This window comes from Cryptomeria japonica, chromosome 10, assembly GCF_030272615.1.
Source record: "Cryptomeria japonica chromosome 10, Sugi_1.0, whole genome shotgun sequence".
NCBI classification, from domain to species: Eukaryota; Viridiplantae; Streptophyta; class Pinopsida; order Cupressales; family Cupressaceae; genus Cryptomeria; species Cryptomeria japonica.
In genome coordinates, this window is record NC_081414.1 from 118,152,917 (window position 1) to 118,179,450 (window position 26,534).

At 37.3% G+C, this 26,534-nt stretch overlaps 1 protein-coding gene across 2 annotated transcripts in view; it reads right to left on the reverse strand.

Annotated features, from left to right (window-relative positions):
- The window catches only part of LOC131072617 (PHD finger protein ING2), a 42,909-nt gene extending 16,608 nt beyond the window's left edge, over window positions 1-26,301 (reverse strand). Inside the window, exons 1-3 of one of the 2 annotated variants that reach the window (XM_058008839.2) lie at window positions 25,985-26,301; window positions 25,798-25,869; window positions 25,497-25,654 (exon numbers count right to left, since the gene is read on the reverse strand). In XM_058008839.2, the coding sequence (XP_057864822.1) occupies window positions 25,497-25,654; window positions 25,798-25,869; window positions 25,985-26,030 (276 nt within the window). In that variant the 5' untranslated portion in view covers window positions 26,031-26,301. Of the gene's footprint in view, window positions 1-25,466; window positions 25,655-25,797; window positions 25,870-25,984 lie in introns of both variants that reach the window. The other variant, XM_058008838.2, reaches the window with a different exon arrangement.
- Between the last annotated feature and the right edge of the window lie 233 nt (window positions 26,302-26,534).

Sequence of the window (26,534 nt, forward strand, 5' to 3'; positions counted from 1 at the left end):
TGTGAAATCCCTTGTGCTCATGTCTTGGATTCGCCTTCCTTCATTCGTTCGCCATCAAGGTGAAGTCCTCTTCGTGTTTGATCTAGACCACATCTCTTCCTTTGGAAATCCTTGTCCTGAAATCTTCTTCCAATCTTTGAAGTGTTGCTCTTTTTCATCCACATTTGTGATGTTGTCCTTGCAATATGCATCCTCTTCAAGCCTTGATCATCATGCATCCCTTCCTCATAACAGTCCTGCAAAATAAACAAGTATCGAATCAAACACCTATGGGATAAACTTGATTTCAACCTTGGTGGGAAATCTATCCGCATATGAATAGATCAGTCCTCAAAACGTCCACATTATCCTTGTCCACTCTTTCACTTGGTGGAAATTTGATGCCTATCTAGACAACTTTGTTATTGATCTTCATTTGAATTGATTTGTCCCTTCCTTTGTAATTCTTCCCTCAAGTGGAAATCCGACCCTTATCCAGACTCATTGTCCTTGAAATTTTGTTTGACTTGATCACTATTTGATGGAGTGGAAATACAAACCTCATAGGGACTTTGTTCCCCAACATATGTCCCAACTTGTGATAGGTAATCCGATCAATTTAACTTAGGTTCCAATTAGAAAATTGTAACACCAATTCTGGAAAATGTGAAGGTCTAGATTGAAATCTGGAAAATTCTCCTAAAGAAAACCTGATTTTCAGACTTAGGATAAGTCTGATTGCAATCCTAGGTCTGATTGCAATAAATAAGTCTGAAGACACCCCTGTAAACTCAAAAAATCAAGTTCTTGGAGTCCAAAATTGTATACCCAGGTATGGAAATATCACTTGGAGGTCTGAAAACACTCAGAAAGTAACTGATTTTTTATATCAAAGTTGTAATGAAAGTCTGATTTTCTGAGGACTAAGTTTGAATATGCCCTCCAATGTCTGAAAATACTCAGAAAATGGTGTATTGAAGTTTGATTTTCTGATTCTTAAGTCTGAATACACCCTCTGAAAGTCTGAAAATGATGGAAACCAGTGGCTGGAAGTGGTCACAGCCATGTCACATGCTTGCATTTGAATTATTTTGCCCCTCAAAACTCAGAAATGGTCACATCTGGGCACAACTATGTGGCTGGAAATGAAGTTTCAGTCTGAAGACAACCTGGTATACTCAATAAAATGTCAAGAATGGGGTCCGGTAAACCACAAGCCTGGAATTACTTGGAAAGAAGTATAGATAAGTTTGATTTTCAAATTTCAAAGTCTGAATACACCTTCCAAATCAACAATGGTTGCCCAAAAGTCTGAAGACAATCAGCAACTAACATGAATCAGCATTTTGAAGTAGTTGTAGCCATATGAAATGTTTGCTTTTGATGTACTTTACCTCTCCAAGGTCAAAATGGCCAAATCTTGGCGCAAGTAGAGGGCTGGTAATAAAAATTTAAGTCTTAAGACAAGTCTGAAAATGGAGTTTCAGACTTATGTTAACAATGAAAGTTTTAGCAAATGTCTCCAAACTCGCCAAAATGAGTGCACAAGTGAAATCACCCTAGTGTGGAGGAGCTGGAAATGCAAGTTAGTCTGAAGACAGCCTCCAAGAATGGAGTTTCAGACTTATAGCAGCAATGGTGAACCTCAGAAAATGCTCCAAAATGACCCTTCAATCAAATTGCCTAAGTGTGGAATGGTTGGTAAGTTGAAAATGGAGTTTCTAGCCAACCATGAGGTCAAAGTAACTTCCAGCAATGGCACCCAGCTCTGATCTGAATAAAATGGTGTTCAGCAATATCATCTAAAATCACCCCAAAGTCTGAAATTTGCACCATCTATCAAAATTGCGGTCTCTCCAATGGTGAGGCCACTTCTCAAAATTGACAAATATGGCTTAATCAGCAACAAAAGCTTGTTGTAGCCTCCTCCAATGGCAGCGCCTAGGTGAAATCATCCTCCAATTTGCAACTCCAGCTCAAGAATGGTGTCCAATGGACACTTAGTCAAAATCGCCTAGCTGGGAAACCACTAACTTGCCTTCAATCAACCACTTAACTGCCACAGTCAGCACTTATAATACTATTTTAATGCTAGGCAAGCCCTTTTTAAACTTGTTTTTGCCTCAACACTTCACCACACAAGCAAAGTGGGATAAAACTTTGCCTTTAAACAGCCTAGTGGAAAATCGCCCCATGTCTGGATAAAAAATCCACATTAAAAAATCATCAAAAGTCATCACAATTGCCTTTTGGGGAAAATTGATCCCCATCTGGATGATTATCCAAATCAAAAATCATCACAACACATACTTGGAGAAATTCGCCACTCATCAGGACAATCATTTGCATAAAAATCCATCAAACTTGATTATAAACTGTCCTGAGGAAAATTGATATTCACCAGGAGAGGAAATTTCATCCGGATCAAAGTCATCTACATTTCAGGGGAAAAATGTGGGCCTCCTAGTGGAAAATCGCCTTCCATCGGGAACTTGAATGGGGGAAAAACATGGTCCATCGGAATTTGGGGGAAATTCATCTCTCGTCAAGATTTTGAGTGGGGGAAAACCATGGGTCATCGGAAATGTGGAGGGAAAAGCACCTCCCATCAGGATTTTTGACCTTTAGACCACTAAAACATAGATTCTCATCGGGAATTCAATGATTTCTCCACTCAAAAACATCTCGATACTTCAAATTTCATTATAACGCATCAAGACTTAGCCAAATTTATCAAAATTTGAGCGAGAAAATAGAGATTTCATTGGGATAAAGTGCAAATTTGACTTGAATTACCTTCTAGGAGCAAGAAAATAACCCCTAAAGGACCTCTTAACACTTGGGCACAAAAATATCTCCGACTTAGACTCACTTAGGCATATTTACGTTCAAATTTCAAGGCAAAATTGAAACTCAACACTTAGCAAGAATAAATCAAAACCCTTAGGCAACCTGACACTTAGGACCATTTTAACAATTTTAACATCCTTCCAACATTTTGACCGACATCCTCTCATAAGCAAAGGCTAGAACTAGGAAACTACTGCTAAACTAAGACATCCTAAGCGAAACACCTACCCTAAAAGCAAAAAAGTGAGGGTCCCCATTTGCAATGGGGCGACGTGTGAAAATGTCACAACAGGTGTATTTGGTCTATACTCTCTACTATATTAGTCTCATTCATAAATAGTTAACTAGCCCAATATTTCAAAGCTCTAATTACAAAGGATTCCACATTATTGTTGCTACACCGCACAAGAGAATAACTTCCTGGTGCTAATTACTAACTAATGGATTACAAATTGCAAACAACCAATGGCTTCATAAAGCGAGGCTTCTCTTAACCCTAGAAGGTTTTTTGATTTACTGAAAGATAGGTAGAAGCTCGAGTCCATTTGGAGATGTTGTCTAAGGCTTGGATATTGGATTCAAAACAAAACACTTCACTAGACCTTTATTGGGCATCTAGCTTATAGCTAAAAACAATTATCTACAATATTTTAAAGCCCCTCACACAAGGTTTCTAAACTAGACAACTATTATAAAAAAAAATCACTTAAAATAATTAGTACCCCACTATATTCACCACTTTTTTATCACAAATATCCCATATGGGTTATAGTTATAGTTGATAACATACAATGGATAGTTATAGTAATGATGCAGGAGCATTTGGGTTCACAAGCAATCTTTTGTCAACTAAAACATTTGTGATTTACGTTTTGGTCAATTCCAAATTTTGTTGTGTATCTTTCATTTATGTGATTCATGTAAACCTACATGATTAGGAATTCTACAAGAAGGTTTGTTGCAAGTCATTTGTGATAGTGTTGAGAATCATCTTCATGCTATTTCAAACCAAAAACCAAGTTGCTGCAAGTCTATCTCTTGTAAATGGAGGTGTTGTAGAATGTGTTACAAAAGTTGTTCCATACTCTAGGCTGAATGCTATGTTTCAAACTACATATTCAATATTGAGCTATGATAGAACTTTATGACATAAGGGGTTGCTTTTGGTATTGATGCTAAAATGGAACTTGCCTAGGTGTACAGTGTGTTATCATTTTTGCCTATCCAAACCCACGTTGAAAATATGTTGAATGCTCAAACTACTAGCTATAGCTTTTTCTTTCTACCAAAAGGATAACTTTTAGTTGTCTTTTACTAACTCTTACCTCAAGTCAAGTTGTCACTAACAATTGTTATTACTTTTGGCACTATGGTTTTTCATGCAAATTTTTATTCTTTTTTCAATCACAATTTTTTTTAAGTTTTGTGGTAATCAATTTTAATTCCATGTTTGGCAACCCTTATTTCTTCCTAGTCATGACTTTTCATTTTCCTAGGGTTCATGCCATTTACTTCTACCTCTACTTAATCTGTTAATGTTGTCAAAACGTTTCTATTTTTCACTATTGGTTACATGGCAACCTTTGCACTCTTCTTGGCCGTTTGCATTCTTCATGGCCAAATGGATAGTCTTGGTTGGTTATGCACCATTAAGACACAATCGCAGTGTCAAATCTTCCTTAAGTCACATTCCTTTTGTTGGGCTTGCCCTAAATTTCAATGCGCCTTGATGTTCAAAATTGTCTTTTTGTCTTGTATTTGTTTCCCCCTTACACTTGTTATTGGCCTAGATTGTCAAAATTCCAAAATTTGTCTAAGTTCTCCCTATGTATTCAAGTTGCAAAAGTCAAGATATTCATGAGTTCACAAACTTCTCGAAACCTCGACAATGGAACAAGTCAAGGTTGCCAAGTTCAAGAGTTTGCAAACTTGGTGAATATCAACAATTTTTGGAATGCCAATATGTTCACAAGTTCCTAAACCTACCGATAGTGTGGCAAAAGGAAAGGGGGAAGTTCAAAAGGTTTGCAAGTTCTAAAAGTTTGCAAACTCGTTGAAAGTGTGACTTGGGTTGCAAAAAGTAAAAGCTAAAACAAAACAAGAAAGGGAAAATATAATGAATTTTATATTGCAATGGAGGAAAAGAAAAGTAATATCAAAATGTTTTACACGCCAACAGCTTTCAATATGCCTCACCCACCCTCTTGATGCCATAAATGCAATGGATGAGCTTCATCTACCAAAGTGTCCATGCACAATCTAAGCCCTCCAATTTCTAAGCTGGATTAGTCGTGGCAATGGATTACAAGATCAAACAGTTGTTGCATTCATTATCCAACTACCATGGTGTCCATTTCCTATGGATGTTTCCAAGTGGCTTTGTTATAGGTGTTATAAATACAGGTTTCTTATTCATTAAGTTGATTGCTAAGCTATTTTTTTTATCTTCTTTAAATTTGGGCCATTCATTGTATTTGAGAATGCTATATATGCTCTCACTCAATTCATTTGTAAGAGGAAGAAGAAGAATAAGTTTATTAGCAGCAGAGAAGAAGAGTAGTTATTCATAGATAATACAAATTTGGTGAAGAGAGAAAGTTGAACAATTGTTGTTATATTTTGCTATGAGATCAATGAAATATTGAAGTTATGGTGTTTTATTGCAACCTTTGTGGCTTCTTACATGGTTGTTTATCTTCTTGAATCACTCTTATTGAAGATAGCATTTAGATGTTAGAGTTAGATTGAGTGATAAATGTTGTGCCTGATCTTTTAGTGAAGCTCATAGTCCAAACCACTAGCCTCTTACTGATTGTAAGTGTGCCCTGTGTGGTCAACTGGAGATATTGAAATTGTTTAGGGTTCAATCATTACTTGAATAATGATATGTGTCTTATTGATAGTATCTAATTCATTAATGATTCGAAAATCTTTGAATTCCCTTAGAAGATCGCACCGATTCTAGTAGAGTTGTTGTTCTATGGCAATACTGAGATTGGTAGAGTTTCATTAAGATTGCCCTCCATTTAGTCATTCATAGGCTTAGTTTAGCATAGCCCTCTCTAATCCCTTATCTTTTGTCTTTTTTGAAACATTGGTTAGTATTAGGAAAATCCAGTTCCTCATTGGTTAAGTAGTTGCAAGAACTAGCTTTCATAGAAAGTACATAAGGCCCCTTGATGAAACAGCAAACACAACGAACACTGGTGCTTATCCACACGTAGAGAACCTACATACCAGAACCTTGGAGTTGCCTCGATTGATCCTTAGGCGAAATCTTCAGCATTCGGGGAAGCTTTGTTCAAGAGAGGATAACGTACCTTAAGGTATTTTATTTTGTGTTTGATCGTGTATAAAAGACACATCAACAAGTCTGCAGCTCGTTTGAGCAAATTTGGCTAAGTCTAGAGCTTGTTTTGGTTGTTTTAGGGTTTTGTCCTTTAAACCTAGATTTTAGGGTTTCTGAAGAACTGAACATCGCCTTGAAATCGAGACCCTTTGAGGAAACTCCCAATGAAATTTGAGCGAATTCTGAGCAACTATCTATTTTTAGAAAGTTCCTATTTTTTAGGGATTTCACTACCTCCCGGATTGTCTTCATTTCATTGAAAATCAAACTTACTATTTTTAGTAAGTTTCTATGTTTAGTGTCTTTGCATCTTGTTTTGCCCTAATCCTAACATTTTGAAGCACTTTCTATTTTTGGAAAGTCTATTTGTGGCAGGTTCCTCGCAGATAAGCATTGAAAACTGAAGATTCCTGAAGATTCGTCTCAATCCGGAAAGTCAAAAGCAGGCAAAGTTGATAAAAATGGCAAAGTGTGGGCATCCATTCCAGAAGTAGAAAACATGGAAAATCTTCTAAGTATGGCAAAATTCACTTCGATTCCCCAAAATGGCATCCTGATTATGGAAAAGTTTGAAATTGGCTAAGTCTGAAGAGAGAAATGTGAGAATTCCTTCCTGGAGTGAAAATGGTGCCCAAGGTCAGATGGTGGCGCCAAAAATGGATATGTCATGGAAATCTAGCAAAAGTGCAAAATCCTTTCTCAAGTGATTTTGGCGCCCATATCCCAAGTAGGGTGCCAAATCAAGGTCTTCATGGAAAGTCAAAAAATGTCAAAATTTCTCCTTCTCATCATGGAAAGAGCACCCAAGTTTGGGCAAGGGCAATAAAACAAAGTGCCCATGGAAAACCCGGAAAACACAAAATTCCACCAAGAGGTAAAAACAACGCCCATGCTAGAGGGAAGGCACTAAAATGTCATTGTCATGGAAAATTCAAGGATGTCAAATTTCCTTGCCCAGGTGAATTCAGCACCCAAGTCTTCAACAGGGCGCCAAAGTGATCAAGGCATAGAAAAATTGAAAAAAGACAAATTTCTTGACTATAGTGGAATGGCGCCCAAGTCAAGAAGAAAGTACTAAAATGGAGAAGGCAGGGACAATGTTCAAAATTGCAAATTCCTTGACAAAGTGTTTTCAGTGCCCTATTCAGGAGAAAAGCGCCAAAGTCAGTTGGCCATGGAAAAGTAAAAAATTCCAAATTTCCTTCACTTAACATGATTAGCACCCAGGTGCATTGGAGGGTGCCAAAATCAATTTGCCTTGGACAAGTCAGAAAGTTGTGAATTCCTCCACCTAGGTAATTTGGCGCCCAAGTCAAGGAGAGGGCGCTGAATGAAGGAAGGCAAGGAAAAGTTGAAAAGGAACAAATTCCTCCCTCAAGTGAAAACCGCGCCCAATTTGAGAGGAGGGCGCTAAAACCTCAAAGTCAAGGAAAGATGAGGAAATTGAAAATTCCTCCCTCAGGATGATTTAGCACCCAAGGAGAGTGATGGATGCTAAAATGAAGTTGTTGAGGAAAATTGAAAATTCCTCCATCAAAGTGAATTTTCCACACCCAAGTCAACAATGGCAAAAATTTCTAAGGCATGGAAATTCAGGGGTCAATGAAGAAATTGAGAGAAGGAAAATCCCCTCAGGGAAGAATTCAAAATTCCCCTCCCAGGCATGGAAATTCGCAAAAGAATAACGAAATTTCAAGTCGAGAAGGAATATTGGGCAAGTGAAAGAAGTTTTCTCTAACCTGAATCCCAGAGCTAAAAATGGAAAAATTTCTAAAAAATAGGAAACGTAAAAAATTGACTAAGTGTTGGAAATTCCTTCCTTCAAGACAAAATTCCAGGAAAGGTGAAAATTTGGTTGTGTTGGAAATTCCTTCCTTCAAGATGAAATTCCAAGCAAGGAAGAAATCACACCCAAGGATGAATTGAAGATAAAAAATTTAAGGCAAGGAAGGAATCAAGGATGAACTGAGCAAGAAATTTCCCTCTTTGAAAAATCCATTTTCGAGCATCAAAAATCATCCGAATTTCAAAATGATGATAAATTAGGATTCGTGATAGAATTTTCTCTCTCCTAGACCCTAGAACCCTAATTTGAAAATTTTCGTAAAAAATAGGAAATATGCAGAATTGGTGAAAAATCTTCTCCGAGGCAACGAAAATTAAAAAATCTCATGAAAATTCTTCCCAGATAAATTTTTCTCTTCAAGGATTTTCTCTCTCCAAGGGTTTCTTGCCAAATGGCAGTCAAGTCAACGCATGCCGAATTGATGGAACACCTCTTTGCATGTAGCCGCCACATTTATGACATTATGGCAGATTCCTTTTGCATGCACCCGTCGCATTTATGGCATGATGGGGTGATTTGTGCATGGAGGAATATTCAGTGCATGTTGATCAAATTTAGTAAAGAATGGTGCATTTAATGCATTTTCGATACCAATTGTACTGGGTTGGAATTAATTGTATATGGGCATAATGGGCATTTATTGCTGATTCCCACCTTGTTGCATCATGTGGGGAATCTTTTAGGGTTTTGCATGTAGCCAAGGCTTGAAGCCTATATAAAGGGGTGACCCCTCATTTGTAAAGCAAGGTGATTTGTATGAAAATGTTACGATAAGTTTTTGAGATATTAACAGTGAAACATTGTTCTCTAATGTGTCCACTTAAGTTATTTTTTCAAAACTTGAATGGTTTCACCTTCCTCACTTAAAGTAGAATTTTATTTTCTCAGATGTTAGATAAAGTGCTTTGATTTCAATGAAGAATGTAATGGTGTTTGATGATTTTCCATGGTTCATACTTTTTGCATCTTGTTGATTATAAGATGCAGTGTAAAGTTAGCATGAACCCCCAAATTTATGCTAAATTTGATTGTGAATAGTCATTTGGATTACGCAGTGTGTTGGGTACTCAAATGCACTTTCTCAATGTGAAAATCCTTCAACATCCTCAGAAGATTGCACTGGTTCTTGCGGAGTTGTAGTTAACCTTGACGAAGCATAGCTTGGTTTATTTGGAATTTGTCCACCAAAGCACTATCTATTGATATCACTGCCCTTAGGAGTAGATTTAGATCCTTCTAGCCCTTTCTCCTTTAATTTCAGTTAATTCCAGTTTAGTTTGTCCAAAGCAAAAGCATCGCAAAATTGCTATATCCGATGATGAAGTTCCAACCACAACAAAGAAGTGAAAGAACAATTCAAACGTAATTCCCCTAGGATTACCAGCAATCACATCGCCAACTGAGTCACGTCTGTTGCATATAGAAACCTTGGAATCGGTTGTCTGAACTCACTGCAATCTTAGCAAACAATCGTACTTTGATCAAGAGAGAGTGAAGTGACCGTTAGGTAACTTCGTGTTAGATGCTGTCATAAAAAACACGTCAATAGAATTGGCGCTAGGAGGGTCAGACATCAGAACGTTCATTTTCACAAGTGAAGAAATTCAAGTTGGTTGGAACTAGTATGATCTTTCAAGTGCTAAATCAAAGATATGTTAGATCTCTTATATGTCAGAAAATCCCAAAAAAGTGAAAAATTAAAAAAAAAATCAGAAAATTGAAAATTAAAAAAAAAAAAAAGAAAAAAAGGATTTCTCAATGGAGTAGTTTCACCAAAATGAGCAGGAAATTGATATTCTTCAACTTTGGTGGAGATTGAATGCGCAATTACATCCACGGAGTTTGTCTGAATTCGCATCAAGGAATAGTTGTAGAATTCATAACACTGGCGAACACAATGAGATGCATTGCTTAATATTTTTGTCAAGGATGAAATTAGCCTTGCAAGGGAAAGTTTCCTTTTCAAAAGTACATGAGCTCGTTGTACCGGTAAAAATGGAACCCAAAGCTTCATTTGGTGAAGGTGAATTTTTCATGAAGTTCAAGGAGGTTGTTAAGAAAGGATTAGGTATTGAGAAAGACTTGTGCGTAGAGGGTATCTTGCTCCCATGTTGGTGTAGGATCCATAATACCACCCATTCCGAAGTCACATGTCCATCATGTAGGGAAGCTATTCGTCAAGCTAAGGTGTAGGCGGGGTTGGAAGAATCGTCAAAGGTGTACACTATAGAAAAGTTGCGGAATGCTCACCTTCAGTCAATTGACTTAGCATCAAAAGAGGAAGGTATTACTGCAACATCTTGTAGTGAAGAAAGCATTGAGCGGGACAATCAACACAATTCGGTCAAGAGAAAATTTGCATACCCTATGCCGAGGAAAGAAACACCCGCTGAAGTGGAGGATGAGAAAGCGATGGAAGATGTTCAAACAAATGCAGGCAATGATTCCACAATCAAGCAAGAAGAGATGCTCCCCGATGAAGAAGTCCTTTCGTGCATGCTCAAGATGGAAGAAATGATAAGCAACTCAAGGCAAGAAGGAATATGTGATAGTCAATGGGCCACCGAGATGGAAGTAGAGTATGAAATGCAATTCAGGTCGGCACTTGATCCCCTACTCAAAATCCAAGAAGAACTATTAAAAGAAATTGAGATACATAAGATGTCGATTGACGAACAAGTAGTCGTGATAGAAGTAAAGAATGAAGAGCAATTCGGGTTGGGGCTCAACTCGTTATCAAATATTAAAAAGGAGTTAGCTAGAGAAATGTCCTATATTTCCAAGTCCCAATTCAAATCCAACTCACACCACAGTTTGCTCGCCATTGAGTATGATCCCAATCTGCATATTTCAAATGCAAGTGGGGCGATACATCACTAGCTTCGACCTCCTGATGAAGCAGTGGATGACACACAAGAATTCCCACCCACGGATGAAGACCACCAGGTTCTCTTTCTTTGCTCCTAAGTTTGAAAGTTATGAATTTGATTACGGAAATTTAGGAAGAACTTGTTTATGGATTAATCATGGTCCTGATGAGTTGCCACAATTGCTAATCTTTCCTGAAGCTTTGCTTGAGTTTGAGATTTAGGGTTTTGAGTGGCCTAAATGTTTGGAGTCCCTGTTTGCAAGTCGGGTGATGATGTTTTCCCTTGTGCAAGCCTAGTTATATTCCACTTATGCTATGTCTTGACACAAGAATCTTGAGATTGTCATACTTTACATGCCTAATCAATTGCTCTGAGTCATTTAGAATTCTTGGGAGAAGTCATGGTCGGTGAAAACCTTACATCTTGCTTCTGCGCCACTGAAATTTCCAAACCCATAGTAGGCTTCCCTGCTTACGAGCCAAAGGAATTGACGGAAACAAAATGCAATATCAAAAGAAAGAAAAGATGATAAAATGAAAAGAAATATCAAATTATTGGCTTTGGGAATATGCGGATAACTCCACCGGCGCTATGGATGCCCGGCTGGTAGTGGAGCAATATTCGAGGGATTTCAGAGACAACCTCGTCAGAGCTATGGACGCTTGACTAGCAGCGAGGCAATGTCTAAGATGCTTTTGAAGTATACAATCATAGATACCTTTAGCTTGCCATGACTGATTCTAGGAGTCTAGATGGTCTTGTGAGATGGAATTAATGCATATGCAAACACTTTAGCAATCTCAGATGAATGTGCTTTGATCTGGGTTCTAGCCCTAAAGTGTTTCTCAACACTTCCCCCAATTGGGTATTTTTATCTTTGAAATGTTCAGAAACATTTATTCGGGTGGGGGCTAGATGTTGTGACGGTTTCACACATCACCCCATTGCAAATGGGGACCCCTACTTTTTAGGCCCTCTTGGTCTTTTGGCTTTTGTTTGTTGGGTCTTTTCACAACAAGTCTCATCAATCCTCTCAATTTGCAAGTGTTTAGGGGTCAGTTTGATCAAGTTTGCAGCTCATTTGAGCAAATTTGGCTAAGTCTGGAGCTTGTTTTGGCTGTTTTAGGGTTTTGTCCTTCAAACCTAGATTTTAGGTTTTTTGAAAAACTGAACATCCCATTGAAATCGGGACCCTTTGAGGAACCTCCCAGTGAAATTTGAGCAAATTTTGAGCAACTATCTATTTTTAGAAAGTCCTTATTTTTTAGGGATTTCACTGCCTCTTGGATTGTCTTCATTTCACCGAAAATCAAACTTACTATTTTTAGTAAGTTTCTATTTTTAGTAAGTGTCTATGCGTCCTGTTTTGCTCTGATCCTAACATTTTGAAGCACTTTCTATTTTTGGAAAGTCTATTTGTGGCAGATTTCTCGCAGATAGGCATTGAAGACTAAACATTCCTGAAGATTCATCTAAATCTGGAAAGTCAAGAGCAGGCAAAGTTGATCAAAAATGGCTAAGTGCGGGCATCCATTCCAGAAGTAGAAAACATGGAAAATCTTCTAAGTCTGGCAAAATTCACTTCGATTCCCCAAAATGGCATCCTTATTATGGAAGAAGTTTGAAATTGGCTAAGTCTGAAGAGAGAAATTTGAGAATTCCTTCTTGAAGTGAAAAGGGTGCCCAAGGTCAAATGGTGACACCAAAATGGATATGTCATGGAAATCTAGCAAAAGTGCAAAATCCTTTCTCAAGTGATTTTGGTGCCCATATCCCAAGTAAGGCGCCAAATCAAGGTCTTCATGGAAAGTCAAAAAATGTCAAAATTTCTCATCATGGAAAGAGCGCCCAAGTTTGGGCAAGGGCGCTAAAACAAAGGTGCCCATGGAAAACCCAGAAAACACAAAATTCCATCAGGAGGTAAAAATAGCACCCCTACTAGAGGGAAGGCGCTAAAATGTCATTATCATGGAAAATTCAAGCATGTCAAATTTCCTTGCTTAGGTGAATTCAATGCCCAAGTCTTGGACAGAGCGGCAAAGTGATCAAGGCATGGAAAGATTGAAAAATGACAAATTCCTTGACTGTAGTGGAATGGCACCCAGGTCAAGAAGACAATGCTAAAATGGAGAAGGCAAGGAAAATGTTCAAAATTGCAAATTCCTTGACAAAGTGTTTTCAACGCCCTAGTCAAGAGAAAAGCGCCAAAGTCAGTTGGCCATGGAAAAGTAAAAAATTCCAAATTTACTTCACTTAACATGATTAGCGCCCAAGTATATTGGAGGGCGCCAAAATCAATTTGCCTTGGACAAGTCAGAAAGTTGCAAATTCCTCCACCTAGGTAATTTGGCGCCCAATTCAAGGATAGGGCGCCAAATGAAGGCAAGGAAAAGTTGAAAAGGAACAAATTCCTTCCTCAAGTGAAAGCAGCGCCCAGTTTGAGAGGAGGGTGCTAAAACCTCAAAGCCAAGGAAAGATGAGGAAATTGAAAATTCCTCCCTCAGGGTGATTTAGCACCCAAGGACAGTGATATATGCTAAAATGAAGTTGTCAAGGAAAAATGAAAATTCCTCCATCAAAGTGAATGTTCCACGCCCAAGTTAAAAATGGCAAAAATTTCTAAGGCATGGAAATTCAGGGGTCAAGGAAGAAATTGAGAGAAGGAATATCCCCTCAGGGAAGAATTCAAAATTCCCGTCCAAGGCATGGAAATTTGCAAAAGAATAAAGAAATTTCAAGACGAGAAGAAAAACTGGCCAAGTGAAAGAAGTTTTCTCTAACCTGAATACCGAAGCTAAAATGGAAAAATTCCTAAAAAATAGGAAAGGTTAAAATTGACCAAGTGTTGGAAATTCCTTCCTTCAGGACAAAATTCCAGGAAAGATGAAAATTTGGCAAGTGTTGGAAATTCCTTCCTTCAAGACAGAATTCCAAGCAAGGAAGAATCACACCCAAGGATGAATTGAAGATAAAATTTCTAAGGCAAGGAAGTAATCAAGGATGAACTCAACAAGAAATTTCCCACCAAGAAAAATTTTGAAAAATCCATTTTCGAGCATCAAAAATCATCCAAATTTCAAAATGATGATAGATTTGGATTCGTGAGAGAATTTTCTCTCTCGTAGACCTTGAAACCCTAATTTGAAAATTTTCCTAAAAAATAGGAAATGTGCAGAATTGATGAAAAAACTTCTCCAAGGCAAGGAAAATGCAAAATCTCAGGAAAATTCTTCCTAGATAAAGTTCTCTCTCCAAGGGTTTCTCGCCAAGTGGTAGTCGGGTCAATGCATGCCAAATACACCTCTTTGCATGTAGCCACCACATTTATGACAAGATGAAAACCCTCTTGAATTCCGCATCTAAGAATCAAGGACAAAAACCCTTGTTTCCAATCTTGGGTGATTGCAATTGAGAATAACGATTGTGCTGATTTGTGGAGGATTTGAAGATATTTTTGGTTGCTAGAGTGATGCTACAGTGTTCTTGCAAGCAAAAACTCATTATTTTGTCGTCTTATCATAGAACAGGGTTTCCACTTTCTACATTGGTTTACAAGATTTTGGAGAGTTATTGTGCATCAAAAGTGCTAGATCTAAATTGTCTATGACATTTCCAGTCAACCCTAGCTGAGTGCTACCATTGAATTAAGAAAATCAAACATTTTGAGCATTAAAAGTTTAAAACAATCATATTAGCCGCTGTTTGTGCTATTTCAGTCATTTTTTATCAGCGATTAGCAATTTAAAATGAAGCGCCAACCTTGCAAGGAGAAAATTCCTGATTTATGACATATTGCACATGTTTCCAAGACACGGATAAATTTTATTAGCATTTTTATTGAGGCCTCTAGCCAGTCGTTCCATTCCAGGGCATAAAGTAATAATTATGCATTCACTTGTGAGAGGAATCAACATCAAGAAGGGTATGCATATCAATTCTAGTCACATTGTACCTTTCTAACAACAATTGTACAACTTTTCAGACTTCTAATGTAGTGTGTCTTACAACTGTACCAGGCCATGCAGCAGCTTGTCAGTGCAAAAGGTTCAACTAATTATTATTTTTGAGGTTGTAAAATTCGTACCAGGCCATGCAGCAGCTTTTCAGTGCAAAAGGTTAAACTAATTATTATTTTTGAGGTTGTAAAATTCGATCAACATTTCGGCAATAAAAATATATTATTTTTGGAGAGCTTCAAGGTATTCTCTGCCCTAGGGTTTGTTCTGATTTTTCACCTGCAATTAGGATTTATTTCACAAACCAGATTTTTACATTTTCAAATTTAAATAGTGGTTGGCACATTCCATTTTCATTTGAAAATTCAAAATTCAGAAATAAAAATGAAGGTTAGCCATTAAGATATTTAAGGGATGTTACACTTTTATTTTTGAAGCAACTTAAAAAAAAAAAATAATAATAATAAAATAAAATAAAAGTATTTCTAACAACATTAAGATAAAAAATATTTTTAAACACTGAAAATAAAATAAAATAACAAGTATTTCCAAATAATAATTGGAAGGAAATTTTGAGGGCCCAAATTGAAAAAGTATAAAAAGAGGGTGCCCAACCTCATTTAGTATCTTAATTTCATTTTGGCATTTTTCATTGAGACCTTTGGCATTTGAAGTTTGGCATCAAAGGGCAAAAACCCTTGGTTTGTTAGGGGTTTGAGAGGAAGAAAACCCTCTTAGATTCCACATTTGAGATCAAGGGCAAAAACCCTTGTTTCCCATATTGGGTGACTCCATCCAACGGTCACAAATGTGCTGATTCATTAAGGATTTGAAGATATTTTTTAAATTTGCTCGCTGCTGCTACAGTGTCACAACAGTAATTTGTTGAAGATTTCATCCTTTGGAGGGTTATATGTTGCTGCTATAGTATCACTTCAATGTTGTCCATCATATTTGAGGGTTTTTACATTGGTTTTCAGGATTTTGGGGAGTTATTGTGCATCAAAAAGTACTGGATCTGAATTGTTTATGACATTTCTACATAATCCCAGCTGAGCACTACCTTCGGAGGAGTAAAATCAATAAATCTCAGCCATGAGATCAGTGATACAATTGCTGGTTTACAACACTCCCAACCACCAAGAATCATCCTCTATTACATCAATCATACAAGGCTCCATTCCAATCATCAGAAGGTTATATCAATCATAGAAAGTGTTGTTCCAATATTCTGAAAGGTTACATCAGTCATATAAGGTGTTGTACCAGTCATCAGAAGGTTATACCAGGTTTATATCTCATATAAGGTGTTCTACCAGTCATAAAAGGTGTTGTTCCAACATTCTGGCAGGTTACATCAGTCATATAAGGTGCTGTCCCAGTTAATAGAAGTTATATCAGACATTAATAGTGTTGCACCTGGCTTTCAGAGCATTTGTAAATCATTTTGAGTGCCTTATCAGTAGTAATATTGCACATCTGTCATTGTTCATTTGTGAGTTGATTTGGGAAAGTAGTAACTCTATAAATTCATTTTCCGGCTTGCATGCATATCCTGTTGTCATCATTTTTCCCATCTTGCAATTAAATAAGGTCAATGTTCTTACTGCTATCATACTGATTTATAATCAAATCTAAAGTTATAAGGTTTTTTGTGAAGTTTCCAACTTGGTAGCTGCAATCAGTACTTGTATTACAAGATTTTAGTTGCTATTTCAGTGGTGTGTGTTCTAAAAAAATCAGAAAATAACAGAACTTATAAAAAGAGGACATAAGTGTTGCAAGGTTATTGTTGAAGTGGTAGCACAGATAATTTAGTCTCTAATGAAAGGTACAGAAGCTAGGTTTGAAGAAGAATAGCATCCAAGCCTGTATAAAGTTTCATGGTTAGGCCATCAAATCATAGTAAAAGAGAGTTTCTGGTGAGTTTGCAGATTGGTTCCTATAAAGATGAGGTTTTATGTGATGTTAATCCTATGGATATTTGACATGCCTTGTTAAGAAGGCCTTGGCAGTTTCATAGAGAAGCTATGCAAAATGGAAGTAAGAACATTTAAAACTATTGTGAATGATGGAAGGGAGCTCACCCTAAGACCATTAAAAGAAAAGAGAAAAGTAGACAGCAGTTCTACATTGTGTTCTGCAATGTGTATGACCACAGAAAAACAATTTTAAACGTAGCAAAGGAGGTTGGGACAGCAAGTAGAGTGGATGAAATTCCATGAAAAGTGAGGAGTTCATGAGAAAAGCATGCTGAAATTCCATTCAAGGAGTAGTCAAATGGGTACAAACCAAAAGGAGTGAGTGAACTGAGAAGTACAGCTAGAAGTAGTGTTGGGTATATACAACAGTTGCCCAAAAAAGTGAATGAAGAATTGAAGAAACCACCAGCAGACATAAGCAACATACTGAATCTAAGAGGAAAGATTGGAATTTCAAATTGTAGAATTGGTTTTTGCTCATTTTTTGAATAATAGAAGTAGAAGTACCTAGAAGAAACGCATGATAAATTGAAATGCAAAGTGATAGGACCATGTAGGGTCTTAAAGGAAATTTACAACAGGTGTCTATGAGGTAGAGCTCTTGAAAGGAATAAATATCTCACCAATTTTCAATGTAGCAGATTTGCATCTTTATTATGAGGAGCAAACAAGTGCAGAAGTAAAGGTAGAAAATGATTTACAAATGAAAAGTTGGGTGCAGCAAAATAAGAATGGAAGAGAGGAAGAAGACAATGATTATCACATGAAGAGGAGAAATCGGGAAGTTGGAGAAATAACTTGGATTACAGACAAGAATGGGATCTTAGTCCCAAGTTTCTTAAAATGTTCATGAGCGTCAACTCATGGAATGTTTCACCTGCCCAACATGTCTAATGCAAGAGCATTTGGTGTTCACGGGCAATCGTGTGTAACCAAATACATTTATGGTTTATGTTTTAGTTTTCCAAATTTTGTTGTGTGTTTGTCATTTTTGTGGTTCATGGCAACCTGCTTGATTGGGAATTCTTCAGTAAGGTTTCAAGCTCATAAGTGTTGCAAGTCATCTGTGGTAGTGTTGAGAATCATCATGTTATATCAAAACTAAAACCAAGCTACTACAGGTCTATCTCTTGTAAATGGGGTACAAAAAGTGCTAGAGGAGTTGTTCCATACTTTAGGCCAAATGTATATGTTTTAAAAAACATTTGACATTGGGTTGTGACAGGAAATATATGACATAAGGGGCTGCTTTCGATACTAATGCTAAAATGGACATCGCCTACATGTACAATGTGCGTTATTCAAATCCATGTTGAAGATATGGATAATGCCAAACTGCCAACTGTAGCTTTTTCTTTCTATGGAAAAAGAAACTTTTAATTGTCTTTTTCTCATCTCATATCTCAGGTCGAGTTATCATGGGCAACTATTATTACCTTTGGTAATGTGATTTTTTATGCAGATATATATTCTTTTTTCTATCACAATTTTCTTATTTCATGTCAATCAATTTCTTTTTAAAAGTCCCATAAAAGGCTACGCCACAGCTGTAATGTCCCCAAATTGGGATTAACCTGTTTGTGCCCAAAATTAACAATTCCAACAATATAATTTTTTCTTAATAATAACAAATTAAAGTAAATTTATTTAATCATTAATAACCTAAGAAATAATAAACAAATACACAGATTAGCGAACAAGTATATTATATGGAATGTTAAACATTACAACTATCTAATTACCCCATAGTCAATCATAGTTTAGTCTGGTAAGAAATCTCGAAAGGGTGCCAATAAACTGCTCAGCCCAACTATACCCAAGAGCGCATAGCATCCAACTATGATAACTCACCCCTCAGCCCACAAGCGGCATGAATCTCCAACTATGACCAGTTCCAACCCTTGAGGAGGTCTACTTAGTTCAGGGGAGCTGGTAAACCACATCTCCCTCGCTTATTTCTCCAACTTTACATCTGGTTGATTATGGCATAAATGATCTATTCATTTTAAGGAATATAATTCTAAGTATCAATCCTATTAAAAACAATATCTATGATTTACCAATCAAAAAAAAAACAATATCTATGATTTATACATTTAAGAGAATATAATGCTATATTAATTCTTATTAGGATTAATGTTAAAAGATATCCATTTAATAATCAATGCATAATATACTACAACTCATACCAAATCACTTCTATTTATACTTTATTGGCTGTATGGCCTGAATGTTTGAAACTCAGATCTGATTCCTTGATCGATGCTTCTTGTGTCTCTCCTTGGGGTATCGATCTGCATTATATACTTCTCAACCAGCCTTGGAAGATCATGTCTCTTCATTGCTGTGTCCCTCCCAAGAGTGGCGTCTCCTTGTAATCTAACCGTTGCTTTTAACTTTGTAAATCACTGCCTTGTTCTACTTAACATGAGTCTTTGGGAGAACCGCTAGTTTAATGAATTGTTCAAGGTTCTAACTAACCAATCAAGAGAAAAGTGTTGCATCCTTTTACTTATTTACATTCCTCTTTTGCTGTTGTCTAAGTTCGATTTAAGAATTCAGAAAATTGTGAAGTCTTTAAAAAGACAATTTTCTTTTGTTAGGATGTGAGCATTTATTGTCAGGGCGGGAGCATGACAACAGCACACAGCAGCCACAAACTTCCTCTTCATACATCTCGGATCTAAGTGTAGTCTATTTTGACTTGATCCACTTTGGAGGTGTGTTTATTCTCACAAAGCTGCAATATTTCATGCAACTGCACCGCTACCTTGTATTTCCATTACCTTTAGGTGAGGTAAACAACAGCTTTGTGATCCCCACTAGTGGACATTATGAAACAACACCAATCTCAACAAGGAACCTGTTGATGTGTTTTTTATGCACATGCGAACACAGAATAAAATACCAAGGTATCTTATCCTCTTTTGAACAAAGTTTCCTCAAATGCTGAAGATTTCGCCTAAGGATCATTCGAGAAGACTCCAAGGTTCTTATATGTAGGGTCTCTACGTGTGGATAAGCTCAATTTGGTCTGATGTGATTATGCTGGATTTACAAGGGGACTTACATCTGAATGCCTGTGCGTATGATTTGTTGGAACTCAAGTCCTATCTACTGGCTAGAAGATAAAGAAATATCAAAAGATACAGGGCTCAAAAAGTCTACTCTAAGACCTAGAATGCGAGAAGATGGATGAACGACTAGGTGGAAGCCTACTAGGTTAGGTCTTACCATCAAACTGAACAATTTGACACCAGCTCAGTGCGATCTTCTAGGGTAGTTATGAAGATGTTCAAATCATCACTGTCAAACACTGATCATCATTCAAGTTAATGCATGAACGATAGACACATAACGACTCAAGATTAAGCTCATTCGATGCTAGTTGACCACGCAAGGCGCCCTTATAATCAGTAAGAGGCTAGTGGTTTGGACTAGGCGGATTCCACGCGAGTGCATTCAACAATTTTTCTCCATTCAATCTAATTATCTACCATCTAAAATTTAAGATTCAACAAGAAACCATGCATATTGCAAGAAAGAACACGTTTCACCTTAACTTCAATGAAAATGGAGTTCATTTACAATTTAGGCAACAATTTCTTGCCTTCTCCTCCTAATCTACTCTAATTGCTATTCTATTTGCTATTAATCATTAGCTATTCTAACCTCTATGAACTAACTATTAACCTTTACAAATGAAGAGCCAGACATTTACAATTTAGGCAACAATTTCTTGCCTTCTCCTAATCTACTCTAATTGCTATTCTATTTGCTATTAATCATTAGCTATTCTAACCTCTATGAACCAACTATTAACCTTTACAAATGAAGAGCTAGAGCTTTATATAGAGAGCTCTTTACAATTCAATGGCTCTAATTGATTTACAATCAATGGCTAGGATTACAAGATAGAAAACCCTAATTAGGGTTTGTTACAAAAAACTCCTTTAGCCAATGAGAAAATTACATTTCATGAGTGTGGACCAATAGAATTCAGGGGTAGGTGCCTCGAAGGTTTGTGCCATCACTGGTGAGTCACGTACATTGAATCTGGACATGCTGAGGTGGAGCCTTCTGATTGGAGGAACAGTGACTGGGATGCCACCTTGTTTGGCACTTGCTCTATGATGACCTTGGTCGATCCTCCTTCGTCTTTGGTATACTTGATGAATGGTGTACCTTTCCTTGACTCCCTTGTGCTTGATGAATCCTTCTTCTTTATCAAGTCTTTCCTTCTTCTCTGGTAGCTCATACTGCTTTGAAGTATTTATAAGATCTTTCTTCTGATATCCTGTGATTTCTCCATGTGGTAGAATGAGGTCTTTGAGGATAGTCAGCTCCATTGCTTGCAACTCCTTGAACACTTGAAGTCCTTAGCACTTTGAGTCTTCTTTTATGCGGTTTAAGTGTCCTTGATGAATGATGGAACTAGAAAAGGTCGCCGCTGTCCTAGCCTAATCTTCTTCCAACTTGATTTGATTGACCTGCAAAACAAACAAAAGATGATTAAGAATACATGATATATTTATTCTAACATGATATTTCCCATCTTAAATCATCAACAAGAAGGCATTAAGATCAATTTCGCTCAGGATCCTCTCCAAGGACAGGCCCTATAATGAAATTCACTCAGGACCCTCTCCAGGGACAGGCCCTATAATGAAATTCGCTCAGGACCCTCTGGAAGGGTCAGGAGCGAATTCCTTCCTTTAGGTTGAATTCTTCCTTCTTTTCACTTCAATTTGCATTGATTTTCACCTTTCGATCCCTCTCTCATGAAGACATCACATATTTGACCCTCAAAATGGCCTAAAAGAAGGACCTCACTTTGGACCTTGGGCAAGGTACAGGCCTCAAGAAAATTTCGCTTTGGACCCTTTGGAAGGGTCAGGAGCAAAATTTACATTTTACTCAATCTTCCCTCATAGAACTTCATCTCTCGCCCTTTCCTTATCAAGATCAAGTTATTTGCCTTCAAAATTGCTTAGAGATAGGTTTTGCTCAAGGACCTAGGCAAAACATTAGACCTCCTAGGAATTTCGCTTTGGACCCTTTGGAAGGGTCAGGAGTGAAATTTGTATTTTAGCTCAAATTTCATCATCTCTTTGCCTCAAATCTCTTCTCGAGGCAAGAATACATCAATCCTTTCCCAGCCATGCCTTAAGAACCAAGACCTTGATTTCAACAAGGAGCAAAATAGAGGTTTTAGGAAATTTCATTCTGGACCCTTTGGAAGGGTCATAAGCTAAATTTGCATTTGCATTCAACCTTTCATCATTTTTCTTTACTTCAATTGTCTCCAAGGCATGATAACGTCCTAGTTGAGGTTCTAAGGCATGAAATTAGCTCATATTTGAAGCAAAAAGGAGGGTCTTAGGAAAATTCACTCTGGACCCTTTGGAAGGGTCAGGAACGAATTTTGTCATTTAGCCTCAAATTCATCATTTCCCTCATTTCAATTCACTTCACAAGGCAAGCACACATCAATCTACCCTCAACTATGTCCTAGGAACAAAGATCTTGGTTTGAACAAGGAGGAAAATAGTGTTTTTAGGAGAATTCGCTCTGGACCCTTTGGAAGGGTCAGGAGCGAAATTCTTCCTAGGCCCACTTTCTTCATCTATTCATCCTTTCTTTGTCTTGAATCTAGCTTACTACACCTCCTCCCATCACCATCAAGCCAAATTGCTATCAAAACAAGGTTCATTTAGTGCACTAGGTGAAATTGAGAGTCTTCCTAAGGATTTCGCTCTGGACCCTTTGGAAGGGTCAGGAGCTTAGAAAATTTTCGCTCTAGACCCTTTGGAAGGGTCAGGAGCGAAATTGATGTTTTAGGCTCAATTCTCATCCTTTTTCACTTAGCTTGCTTTAGACTTGTCCTTTTTCAATCCCTTCCTTGCCATGTATGTCCACCATCTAATGTCCCTAGTGAAGAAATAAGTCATTTGGAGGATTTCGCTCTGGACCCTTTGGAAGGGTCAGGAGCGAAATTTGCAATTATGCTCAAATTCTTCACTTTTCATCACTTCACTTTGTTTCACACATCAATACTCTCTCAACCACGCCATAGGGATAAGGTTTATGAGGCAAATTAGGACCAAGAAGGGAGATATAAGGAAATTCGCTCTGGACCCTTTGGAAGGGTCAGGAGCGAAATTTGAAATGTTAGTCTCTCCGTTAGGATTCATATACTTTAAGTTATATTCCATATATATTGTCAGGATGTTTGAGAGTGGTTTCGGACCTCCAGGAGTTATAATGCAAAATCTAGTTTTTGGAGGATTCTTCAATTTTCCAGACTTAGTCAAATTTCAGGATCAGGATGACATTCCAGACAACCAAATTTCAAGACATTTGAGGATCAGGATGACATTCCAAACTCCTTAAGGCGAATTCACTCTATCCTTGATGTAAGGGATGGGACCTAGGAGGACATTATGCATTCAGCCAAGGTTTTATTTAGCAACTTGAAGTGCAACCAGATAGTACACAAAAAAACACCCTAGGAATGATCTAAATAACCCCTAATCACTCAATTGACCTGACCTCTTGAGGAGATCCCCCTGACTCAATCCCTTCAATGCAAAGGCTAAGACACTAAAACGACTAACAACAAAACCAAAAGGGCTAACCCCAGAAAGCAAAAAGTGGGGGTCCCCATTTGCAATGGGGCGATGTGTGAATACGTCACAACAAAACCACACAACCCCCCTCAACTAATTAAATCAATCTGACATGGGTGCTACACAAAAGCTATTGAGGTTAGACATATAAGGAGGTCCACCCAGTGGTAACATTTGCCATTGAGAAACAAAAACATCCTAACCCACTTGAAGCAAATTTTTCTATACCGGCTTCCTTTTAAACCTTCTAAAATAAAATATGTGGAAAAAAGAAACAGATAGCTTGTGTTCATACCATATCAGAATAAACAGGCCACTTGGAGGAGGTTGGATGCAAGTCTTGGGTGAATCTTGATGCAATGGTGTAATGATCAAAATTGCATACCCATGCTCTTTTCCCTTATGTTTTGGGCCCACTTTGATTAAAGTGACCTTTATATAATAACAAGTCTACAGGTATCATATTCTTGTGTCAATTCAGCTCATAAAATCACCATATTCAAATCCCATCATCACTCATCCTCAAAGATTGATCCCAATCCCTAGATACCTCATTTACTAGCCTGGTTCATATCTATGGGTACACAATTGACCCAAGTCTTTTCTACAGTTGCAGATCTAATACTTGAACTTTTAAAATTCAAAATTCAAATTTACACCTCGCCGACCTTTTTACTAGTCATTTTGAGCCAACCTAGCACACTTTGCAATCATGGAAGAGCATTTATCATAGAGCATTCATGAAAGCATTATAGCAGCAATATAAAAGCATTACATCAACATACATCATCCAATATCATCCTATGTCCATTGCATGCTTACTTGTTATCCTTGATCCTTGTTCCAAAACCGTTGAATCTGTCATCCTAGGAGACTGACTGAAATGAACATGCCCCTCTCACAATTCACTGGATTCCTCAAAGGTGTTTGTAAACATCATCAGCCTTACTCAAATTAAGACATCAAAAGATCGAGGCAAGAAAATTCTAACAGTCAGACTTTTTCCAGTCTACTTCTTCATGTACAGGTTCAGCTCCATGTGTCACTTCACTTCCGCAGAAACAGATCTGAACCAAACCAGATCAGAGTCAGTTTGTAATTCTGATGTGTCATTTTATCAAGTCCTAAAATTCCAGCGCCTTGCAAATCAATTCTTGGCCTCTTCATCATCACTTTCCCATCTCCAGAATCCAACTAAGAACTGCATTTAAATTCAATTAATTCAGCATTTTTCATTTTCCGGTCTTAGTGCATTTATCTAGGTTGATTATTTACTTATTGCTTTATTTATTTAATTAGCCTAGATAATTTATGTAGGGAGTATATTTTCCCTTATAAATGGACATCAAATTTTTTAAGTTTTCACAGCAATCTAGTTCGCATGTCTTCATTTGAGTACACAAGGGTGAACTAGTAATGCACACACACCAAACACTGAAAAGCAAACAGGGATATTTCGTGAAGCATTTTACCAACCATTTTACCTAAACTGTAAATCCACAACAAAAAGCCAAACAAGGGTTTTTGGCAGGGCATTTTCTTTCATTTAACTTTACTAGATTTCCATAACGTCTCTCTAACCCAGCCATAACATTTTGTATTGGTATATTACATCCTTTCCCAATAATAGCTATAATAGGAAGATCTAATTTTTAACTAGCCCAAAAAATAAGGTTGTGATAACACTAAAACATCATTAACAGGCTATTTCCTGAGGGAAATTCAACACCGGTCACTAGTCATTTAACTGTAAACCTAAATCCCTGAGACAACCTAAAAAGTGTATTCTTGTACACTAGTCTTTTTACTTGTAAACCTAAATTACCTAGACAGCCAAGAAAGTGCATTCTTGCATAAAATAAGGGGGTGGTGTGATCAACTGACAGAAATGGAAAAAACCCAAACTTTGACATAATTTAAAAATCCAAAAAAATCACTCAATATTGAAAAGTAAAATAAAATAAAAAACTTTTAGAAATATGGCAGTAGATTGAAGAAATCCTACCAGATCTTGTGCTTGCTTAGCAAGCAATACCTTTTCTGTAGAGAGGTTGAGTATATTCTCCTGATTGCCCTCAATATCTTTCCTCAGCTTCTCAATTGTTTCCTCCTGCTCAGGCGAGGCTTTATTCGAGCTCTGAGAAGGCAAACTTAAACATTGCCTTATCTGCTCTCTAGTCTGATTCAGCATCACTGAATACACAACACACGAGGTTTTTAATAGCATGTACCCACAGAATCCTCTCTAAAAACTAACATATACACATTTAAATTAAAAGAAAATGCTATGTTCATAACATAATCATTTGAAAGAATATCTTGTTTAATTTTATTACTGTTCGATCGGTCGTCCAGCTCCCTCATTGTTGACAGAAGCCTCTGTATTTCTGCCGGCAGAGTGCTCACATCTTCATTCAATAAATACAATTAGATTCAGTTTTTTAATTATAAAAAAGACAAAGGAGGAAAAATTCAGACCACTATGCAAATCCTATTAAAATTGGATTTGTGTACTCCTCCTACAATCGAGATAGTCGTCGACGTATACACCAGTCCGTGCAACTGCCATATCACATAACCTTCAATGTTTTTCCTTTTCCCTCCCCTTCGCAGGTCACTGCTGTGACTTACTGATTTTACGAGCTCTCTATATGCTTCAGAGTTAAGTAGTGAATTCCGAACTCTAAACTGTTTGGCTCCGAATTCTCAACTGTTTACCGCAAAATCTTTAAAAATTAATTTCCAAGAGTCTCGTGTACGACGCTCGTTGGCATTATATAGGCCACAGTATGAGTTCACCAGGAACCGCTGAGCGCTATACTGAAAAAGGGGTTCGTCGGCGATTCTGATGGATATCCTTCATTAATAATTATTTGTGTATTCAATTATTTGTATTCTAAATCTTTATTTTCTTGAGGCACTCTATTTTATTTTTTTCTTTTTATTAATATAATTTTTTATTTTTGTTGGAATTGTAGAGGATATTCTTGGAGGAGAGGATCTGGATTGGGGCCATAACAAAAGGAAAAGATATTATCATTCTTACAAAAACACATAAACTTGATGGTTGTAA